Source organism: Xyrauchen texanus, chromosome 12 (genome assembly GCF_025860055.1).
Source record: "Xyrauchen texanus isolate HMW12.3.18 chromosome 12, RBS_HiC_50CHRs, whole genome shotgun sequence".
NCBI classification, from domain to species: Eukaryota; Metazoa; Chordata; class Actinopteri; order Cypriniformes; family Catostomidae; genus Xyrauchen; species Xyrauchen texanus.
This window is the reverse complement of record NC_068287.1, coordinates 47,021,836-47,031,576: the sequence shown is the minus strand read 5'-3', so window position 1 is coordinate 47,031,576 and position 9,741 is coordinate 47,021,836. Positions and strand designations below refer to the sequence as shown.

The 9,741-nt window shown below is 41.0% G+C and overlaps 1 protein-coding gene across 1 annotated transcript; it reads left to right on the top strand.

Moving 5' to 3' along the window:
• The first annotated feature begins 1,368 nt into the window (after positions 1 to 1,368).
• Positions 1,369 to 9,048, top strand: LOC127652380 (nuclear factor 7, ovary-like). The gene is made up of 6 exons (XM_052138485.1): positions 1,369 to 1,749; positions 1,932 to 2,027; positions 2,125 to 2,358; positions 2,441 to 2,463; positions 2,533 to 2,651; positions 8,552 to 9,048. The coding sequence occupies exons 1-6, from the start codon at positions 1,372 to 1,374 to the stop codon at positions 9,046 to 9,048; spliced, it is 1,347 nt and encodes a 448-aa protein (XP_051994445.1). The 5' UTR covers positions 1,369 to 1,371.
• The last annotated feature ends 693 nt before the right edge of the window (positions 9,049 to 9,741 follow it).

Below are 9,741 nucleotides of genomic sequence, written 5' to 3'. Positions count from 1 at the left end.
GGTGCTTCCCGTTTCAGCTTCTGCCTATAAGCGGGCAAAAGCAGAACGGAAGAGTGGTCCGATTTGCCAAATGGGGGGCGGGGGAGGGATTTGTAGCCATCCCGGAAAGGAGAGTAACAATGATCTAAAACCCGGTCTCCTCTTGTGTTTAACTTTATGTGTTGGTGGTATTTTGGAGCGATTGTTTTGAAGTTGGCTTTGTTAAAGTCCCCGGTAACAATGAATGCAGCCTCAGGGTGCGCGGTTTCCTGCTCAATTATACTCCCATACAGTTCCTTGAGTGCCCTGTCTGTGTCAGCTTGTGGTGGGGGATGTACACAGCTGTGATGATGACCGCTGTGAATTCCCTCGGTAGCCAGAATGGTCGACACAGAAGCATGAGATATTCCAGATCAGGAGAGCAGAAAGACTTGATGAAATGTACGTTCCTCTGATCACACCATGATTTGTTGATCATAAAACATACACCACCACCTCTGCTTTTACCTGAGAGGTCTTTCGCTCTGTCCTCTCGATGCACGGAAAAGCCCGTGATTTCGATGGCCGAGTCTGGAATCTCCGCAGCCAGCCAGGTTTCTGTAAGGCAGATAACACAGCAATCTCTCGTCTCTCGTTGGAAAGAGATCCGCGCTCTCAGCTCGCAGAGCTTGTTGTCCAGAGACTGAACATTTGCCAGTAGTATACTGTGTAGCGGGGGTCGATTTGCACAAAGTCTTACTCTGATGAGAACGCCGGCTCGTTTTCCTCTTAAACTTACTCGGCGCCATCTTGAGTCCAGTTGGATCAGGGTACGGAGGTTACGACAGTAACCAAGATGTTTCATATATCAATGAAATAGGTGCCAGGAAATATCACAGCTGTCTCTGTAACAGCTCTATGCTGGGTAAACTGGTCTTCAATAATGTGCATTAGTATTATTATTATTTTTGATATAGCACATACAATTCTAAACATGCTAAAATCTTTTATCAGTGTATTTAGATGGAGGATCTGATCATCACATGTCAGTGTGAATGCCCCGACCGAACTGCATTTCACTGTAATCAGTTCCTGACAAAGCAGTTTTATTAACAATAAAATAAGTGTTTATTTGGGTCAAAGTATCATTAAGTCCAAAGGTTTTTTTTAGAAAATCCAACCTGACAGAACATTGACTGACATATTATTTCTCTCTCTCCATTCATAAGGACACTTTTCTGAATTTCTGGACTATAACAAAGGGAAACACTTTCAAAAAGATTTTTGAGAAGATCATTTTTAATGGACTTGACAGCAGATCTTTGGTGATTCTGATGATTATTCATTATTGAAAGCAACATTCAGAAATTGAAAGTAAAGTTCAGATCGTTGGAGCTTTTATAAACCGTGAAAATGGATTCACTCTCTGTGGAAGAACTTTCTTGTCCCGTGTGCTTTGAAATCTACAAGAATCCTGTTGTTCTGTCGTGTAGTCACAGTGTGTGTAAAGAGTGTCTTCAACAGTTCTGGAAAACCAAGAGAACTCAAGAGTGTCCCGTCTGCAGGAGAAGATCTTCAAAAGAAGAACCTCCTCGTAATCTGGCATTGAAGAACTTATGTGAGATGTTTGTGAAGGAGAGAAATGAGGAGGAGAACTGCAGTTTACACCGAGAGAAACTCAAACTCTTCTGTCTGGACGATAAACAGCCGGTGTGTTTAGTGTGCAGAGATTCAGAGAAACACGTCAATCATAAATTCAGACCCATCAGTGAAGTTCTTCCATCTTACAAGGTACGACAAACTCCTCTTGAGTCATTTACAAAGAAGGTTCAATTGCTTTAAACATCGAAATCAGAACATTCATGTACACAATATTTTCCTGCAGCATTTTAATATGTATTACATACATGAACATATCATAGTAATCTCTCAGCAGCTGCAGATTCACAGATTTTCACTTTGTTAAATTTCAGGAGGAACTCAATACAGCACTGAAGTCTTTACAAGAGAAACTCAAACACACAGAAAACATGAAAGGAGAGTTTGATAAATCAGTTGGACACATCAAGGTGAGGATACAGAATCAACAATCAAACACATTTGCTGATAAATGATGTGATGTGTGTGAATGCAGAGCTGATTGAAGTGAATTTGATGTGATTTCAGACTCAAGCTGAGCACACAGAGCGTCAGATTAAAGAGCAGTTTAAGAAGCTTCATGAGTTTCTCCGACATGAAGAAGAAGCTACAATCACTGAACTGAGAGAGGAAGAGGAGCAGAAGAGTCAGATGATGAAGAAGAAGCTTGAGGAGATGAACACACACATCTCAGCTCTTTCACACACAATCAAAGACATGGAGGAAATGATGAAAGCCAATGACGATGTCTCATTTCTAAAGGTGACAGTCAAACTCTCATCATTGATTTCTGCTCTTATTGATCATTTGAGGAGCTCATCAAGTGTTTTTTTGTCTTTTGCAGAACTTTAATGTGACAATGGAAAGGTAAGTGTCTCCTCTCTATGGTTGTGAAGTCAAAGTCACTGCAGTACTGACTCCTGAATGTTCTTCCAGAGTCCAGATCTCACAGCCGGATCCACAGATGACTTCTGGAGCTTTCATTCATGTGCCACATTACTTCGGCAACCTGACATTCAGAGTCTGGAAGAAGATGCGAGACATTGTCCACAAGAGTGAGTCCACAAAATTGCTGCTATTACACTTTATGTGGGAGATTTTTATATTCACACACACACACACACACACACACACATGTTGTGTTTCCATGTCTTATGGGGACTTTCCATAGACATAATGGTTTTTATACTGTACAAACTTTATATTCTATCCCCTAAACCTAACCCTACCCCTAAACCTAACCCTCACAGAAAACTTTCTGCATTTTTACATTTTCAAAAAACATAATTTAGTATGATTTATAAGCTGTTTTCCTCATGGGGACCGACAAAATGTCCCCACAAGGTCAAAAATTTCGGGTTTTACTATCCTTATGGGGACATTTGGTCCCCACAAAGTGATAAATACACGCTCACACACACACACACACACACACACACACACACACACACACACACACACACACACACACACACACACACGTTGTGTTTCCATGTTTTATGGGGACTTTCCTTAGACATAATGGTTTTTATACTGTACAAACTTTATATTCTATCCCCTAAACCTAACCCTACCCCTAAACCTAACCCTCACAGAAAACTTTCTGCATTTTCAAAAAACAAAATTTAGTATGATTTATAAGTTGTTTTCCTCATGGGGACCGACAAAATGTCCACACACACACACACACACACACACCAAAAGTTGGTGCTATACTAAAAACATTATAATACAGTACAGTGACGTGCACAAACCTAAGCAGGGACAGTGGCTGAAGGAAATTGAGAGAGTAGGAAGAGAAATCGGTCCGGGCTTTGAAATAGAAACCTACATAAAAGTTGTTGGGCGGGGGGTGGGGGGGTCTTAAAGGCACCTCTACCTTTAGATGTGTGAAGGGCACTTTTGGATTTGTGAATGATACGGAGTTGGTATCTGGACCACTCCATCTCCCGGTGGAGGGCCAGGAGGGAAATCTATTGCCGCACCCCACTCGGGCCACGGTACCCACATTGCCAGGAAAAAGGGAGCGGTTTCCTCACTCCTTTGGTCACCTAACCGCTGTCCCCACACGGCGTTCTCATGGTGATTTGACAGCAAACACCTACAGTCGCGGCACCATGGACGCAGTCCCCTCACCTCCACTCCTTCGACTGTAGACTCCCGGCGGGCCGGTTTTGCCTCCATAGGACCTCCTCCTCAGTCACTTTCCTGCCCCCAGCCAGGTACATGGAGGGAGGTAAGTGCTTTGAGTTTTTTTCTCAGTACAGCTGTTTCTGGACGTAACTATGTTCCTCGACATAATATTACCTGCTCCCCCCGGTGCGAAGCCCTACCAGGTACGTCATACGTGATCATCCCCTTAGTGCCCCCACTCGGAGCTGGGACTCATCGCTTATGCTTCCAACCCGTTGCTCTGGTTGGCCGGGACCATCCGACTCAGCTACGCAATTTTGTTTGCCAGGCACTCTCCCCAAAGGGATGCGATAGAGCTGTCTCTCCAGCCGAGATGAAGCCAGGGTTCTACGGTCCTCACTTCATCGTACCCAAGACAGGCGGTGTGTGGTGGCCAATCTTGGACCTGCGAGTTCTGAACACGGGCCTCACACAGACTCCCGTTCAAAGGTGCTCACGCGGAAACTTATTCTCATGTGTGTCTAGTATCTAGATTGGTTCACCGTGGTAGACCTGAAGGATGCGTACTTTCACATCTCACTTTTGCCTCGGCACAGACCCTTCCTATGGCTCGCGTCCGACGGCCCGACATACTAGTACCAGGTCCTCCCCTTCAGCTTGTGCCTGTCCCCTCGCCTCTTCGCAAAGGTAGCAGAGGCCGCCCTTGCCCCACTAAGGGAAGTGCGCATTCGCGTACTTCATTTCCTCGACAACTGGCTGATTCTAGCTCATGCACCCACAGGGACCAGGTGATCAGGCACCTCAGCCATCTAGGGCTTCAGGTCAACAGGGAAAAGAGCAAGCTCTCCCCAGTTCAGAGCATCTCTTTTCTCTGCATGGAGTTAGACTCAGTCTTTAATGACTGTTCGCCGCTCAAGCGAGCGCATGCAGCCGGTGCTGAATTTTCTAAGTTCGCTCAGACAAGGCACAGCGGTTCCACTGTGGTGGTTCCAGATGCTCCTGGGGTATATGACATCCTCAGCGGCGGCCGTGCCACTTGGGTTGATGCATATGGCACAACAGATGCGCTGGCACACAGCTGGCCCCGGGGGCTGCACATTTCCCACAGGGAGCCTACTTGCACTGGTGCTGTGCAAGGCCAGGGAGGTGAAATCCAGAGACGCCTGGAGGCTGAACCCCTCACAGGCCATGCCTGTTCCCCTCATGGGATCTCTCCATGGTCCTTTTGGTCCTTCAGAGAACCCCTTTGAGCCGCTAGAGTCAGTCGAGATTAGAGCCCTCTCCTTTAAGATGGCCATCCTGATTGCGCTAGCTTCAATCAAGATGGTTGGGGAATTGTGCGCGTTCTTTGTCAGCGACACTTGCCTGGAGTCCGGTCCGGCAGATGCTCACGTCATCCTAAGACCTCGATGGGCTACGTACCCAAGTTTCCTATGACTCCTTCAGAGGTTGTGAACCTGCAAGTGAAGCTGCCCCAGGAGGAGGCAGACCCAGCCTTATCGTTACTGTGTGCAGTGCATGCTTTGCAAACCTATGTGGACTGCATGCAGAGCTTTAGATGTTCTGAACAGCTCTTTATTTGCTGTGGAAGACAGCCGAAAGGGGCGCTGTCTCCAACAGAGGTTGCCCACTGGGTCGTCATCATGCAGTACCCTTCCCCAATGCTCCAATGACCCTTTTTATGTTCAATTTGACAAGCTTGTAATAAAGGCTCTGTTTGCTCTGTGTCTAATATGATCTTAAATTGTTCATCTAGGTGCCAGATAACACTATAAAAAAGGTTTCTAGTTTTTCTCTATCACCTTCAATCACAACATACATATCTGAAAGGCAGGGGTAGCCCCAACTCCGCCCATAGACATCCAGTCTCTTTTGAGAAGCCTCGCCATAAAATGGTCAAAATGTTATTATAAGAAAACTCATACTCATATTACTCATATTATAAACACACATGCACACACATGTAAAACAGGAAAAAAGGCAAAGGGCATACTCACAAACCTATCGTTCCAGAGTGGAACCCTTTGAATAGAATAGATTGCCCTTTGATGGTCTCTGCGTTGTTCTGTCTTTTCTGAGCGCTTAAGTAAAGCAATTATTGTTAATTTGCACTTTACAAATTAATTCCGTTATTAATTTTATCTAACTCCAATTTTAAGTTGAGTTAAAGCTCTAATTACTTTCTGATCATTGTTTTAATATACATTTTTAGACTATTGATTACTCTAAATCCTCTTCTATTTATTGTCCTTTTGATCTGTAATTCAAACAGAGTCTTTAAATGACTTACTCCTACCTGGTTCTCCTGAGTGGTTTACTCTATTTAAAGCTCCAATATTCTAACTGAAATTCTTTAACTGGCTATTATTAAAGATCCAGTAATTATATAAATGATTGGGAGGAATACAGCATAAATCAAAAATTAATGATTTGTATGCCAGGTGGGACATATAAAACATAACTTACAGATATTCAAATCAAAGCCAATTTCACAAATGATCAGAATAAACAAACATTCCTAAAAGTAAGAATCAAGAGACATACTGACAAAACTACATGCAGCGGCATAGCATGGGAGATCTGGCTTACAGATTCCCTACATTAAAACTACACACATCAATGTATGGGATCGTCTGACTACTGGCATTGCAGAACAGGATAAGTCATTACTTATAGTTTTTGGTGACTAAAATTACTTGAAGTGACCTGTAAGAGAGGGGGACAGATGTGGGTGAGAATTGCATTTTATGGTCCTTGCTCAGTAGGGTGTGTTTTGTCATGTGGAGATGTTCTTCTGTGTGAGTTTTTGTGACTTCTCGCAGAGTTGCATAGTCATCTCAATGCTAGCAGCCTTACAGTTTCCTCCGCTTGGCCCCTGGGGACAATTCCAGAAGAGTCCCTGTGGGGTCATTGTGTCTTATTTTTTTTTTTATCTCAGTTGCTGAAGTGTGTGCAGTTGCGACGGGCTAAGAGCCAGTGCCACGTTGGTTGATGTTAGTAAGGATCTGATGAGGCATCTGTGCCTGGGTGAGGTGATATTCCGTCTACAAGATGATCTTGGTGCCAAGTCCATTGTGTCCACCACAGCTTGTGCGTGGCACTCGTAGCCAGTGGTGTCCTTCTTAGGATGTTGATCAGACCCTTAGAAAAGTCTTCTGTTACCTCCAAGCAAAAGGAGTGATTGGCAGGTCAGGTCAGTCCTCCATAAGTGAAGGGATTCATCTCACTGTCGACACACCACTGAGTATGTGACACCTGGAGAGCATCAGAATGGCCATGCAATGACTGAACATTTATGAGCTTAGTGTCATTGGGAGAAAAAGGTTGTAAGGTGTTACATGTACAAACAACATAGTTATGAGTTTCATGACAACACGTTCAACTGGTAAACAAGGTCTCAGTACCCTTCAAGGTCATCTATCCATTAAGGTGATCCCATTTTAATATCTGATCTTTCATTAACACGCCAATAGGGCGTATCGTAGTGGAATTAGGAAAAACCTGATCTGGAAGGATTAAAGGAAAGATGGCAAGGAATCCAAGGCAATCAGAACATTAATAATAATCGTTTAAATATGTTCTTGAATATTGATGATACAATGTTATTAATCATTGCAAACCTTATTTATTAACTTTCAAAATTTCAAAGTCCATTCAGAGGCCGAGATATTCCACAAAATATGGGAAATAGGCGGAGCTACTAAAAAACACTGGGTGTCAGGGGCGCCCCCTGCTTTTCAGATCTGTATGTTATGATAGAACGTGATAGAAAAAATATTTTTCAAGTATATGCCCTTAAAAGTCTTAAATGTGATTTGTATAATGCTGCATCAACGCTGCTCAGTCACATGACTCTTAAAACTCCAATCAATCAATGACATCATTACACAACCAAACACAGAGTGATCTTTCCCTGAAGTGTACTGAAATATAATTCATGAACAGTGTTGTTGAAGTTACTAAACAAAGTATTTCTAAATTATAATCAAATTACTTTATTAATTGCATTGAAAAAGTAATCACATTATTAATTACTTTACTTTTTGGTTACTTTCCAAAAACTTCTCACAAACGTTGTTTTTCCGCGCAACAAAATCAAAGTATTGTTTATTTTCTCCTTGTTCATCGTTGCACACTTCAACTGTCACAAACAGACGTAAATATGAACATAATTCACATTTAACTGTTTTACACATTAATCATCTATTTTAGAAATATTTGTAACACAAGTAATGTACTTAAAGTAATTACTTTCATTTAAAGTGAGTATCTGTAATCTGATTACAAGAATTTAAAATGTTAAACTACTCTAAAAGTAACTACTTACTTTGTAATCCAATATCACCCAACACTGAATATGATTTTATTAGCTTTTGATTATATTGTTAGTGAATGAACTCATCAATAGACTGAAGAGACAAAAGTAAACACCCCCTTCAATACAGGACACTATACACACTTTAAATGATACAGAGATCAACAAGACCTGCTGAAATGAACATGATCGTCCTACTGCAGATTATTCATACTGAATATTTACAGTTACTGTTTATTTACAGAATATCACATTTATATTTCATTTAATATATCCGTTTCTTTTGACATGGGACACACATTTCCAATTTCTCCAGAACATTCTGTACTTAATTCTTATATTGATGTGATTCACTGATAATAAAACATGAGTGTGTAACTAATAACAACACTGACAATATCTGATAGTGTTTCATCAATATGACAAATGTTCATAATTCATAATAATCTGTATATGATTCACTCTTGATGATTATATGAACATCTGTTGATTGTTTTCTCTCATCAGCTCCTGTGATTCTGGATCCAAACACTGCAAATCCAAATCTGATTCTGTCTGATGATCTGACCAGTGTGAGATACAGCAAGAAGAGAAAAATATTACCTGATAATCCAGAGAGAATTAACTGTGATGAGTGTGTTCTGGGTTCAGAGGGGTTTAACTCAGGAACACACTGCTGGGATGTGGAGGTTAAACACAATAAACGCTGGACTGTTGGAGTAACTACAGCATCAAACAAGAGGAAGGGATATGTTTTCTTTATCACTGATGTCTGGAGTGTGGGGTACACATGGTGTCCCTCCACTGTGTTTAATGTCACACAGAAACTTGAGCGTGTGAGAGTTCATCTGGATTATGACGGAGGAAAAGTGTCATTCTCTGATCCTGTAACTAACACACATCTACACACATTCACACACACATTTACACACACACTCTTGCCATTCTTCTATAGTTATGATGATGTCACTCCTCTGAGGATTTTACCAGTGAAATGTTTGTAACAACAGAAAATCTCAGTAATATCTGATTCTTTTTCTTTGAGATATTTCAGATGAAATATATAAATCATAAACAACTAACATTGAATCAAATCAGATTATTAACGTCCACACGACTTCTTAACAACTCTTTCATAGTTCATAGAAATCTGTTCAATTTGATCAAACTGTAGAAACACTTCATCATTTACTCTCCCCATCCAGACTGTTTGTTTGTTTTGATCTGTATTGGTAAATAACAACAGAAGGTCACATGATGACTTAAAATTCATCAAGAGTGAATCTTCCAGGAGAAATCATGAATACTCATGTCATACATGAACACAAAACACCATCAGATTAAAATAATGCAATAAACATCCAAATATAACACAGAAATCCCCAAAAGTACAGAACTGATATTAAAGAATAAGAAGAAACGTCTCTATTTCAATGGAATATGTCTCTATTTCATTCTGGGAATGCCTAATTATTGTTTTTCACTGTAATTTTATCAATAGTTTAGAGTAAAACTACATATATTCTCTTGTTAGACATAATATACATGTTTAACATTAATTATACGGTGAAATCTTTAGCAAATATAGCATCAAATTAAGAAAAGTTCAAAACAACTTTATAAATAAAATCTGTCAATGAGAAATATTTGCTGAAAATTTTACATTTCCTGTGAATAAATGTATTTTAGGGGAATTG

Coding starts and splice junctions, on each gene's coding strand:
- LOC127652380 (XM_052138485.1), top strand. CDS start 1,372: ATGGATTCACTCTCTGTGGAAGAACTTTCTTGTCCCGTGTGCTTTGAA. Junction 1,750..1,931: donor AAGTTCTTCCATCTTACAAG/GTACGACAAACT, acceptor GTTAAATTTCAG/GAGGAACTCAATACAGCACT. Junction 2,359..2,440: donor ACGATGTCTCATTTCTAAAG/GTGACAGTCAAA, acceptor TGTCTTTTGCAG/AACTTTAATGTGACAATGGA.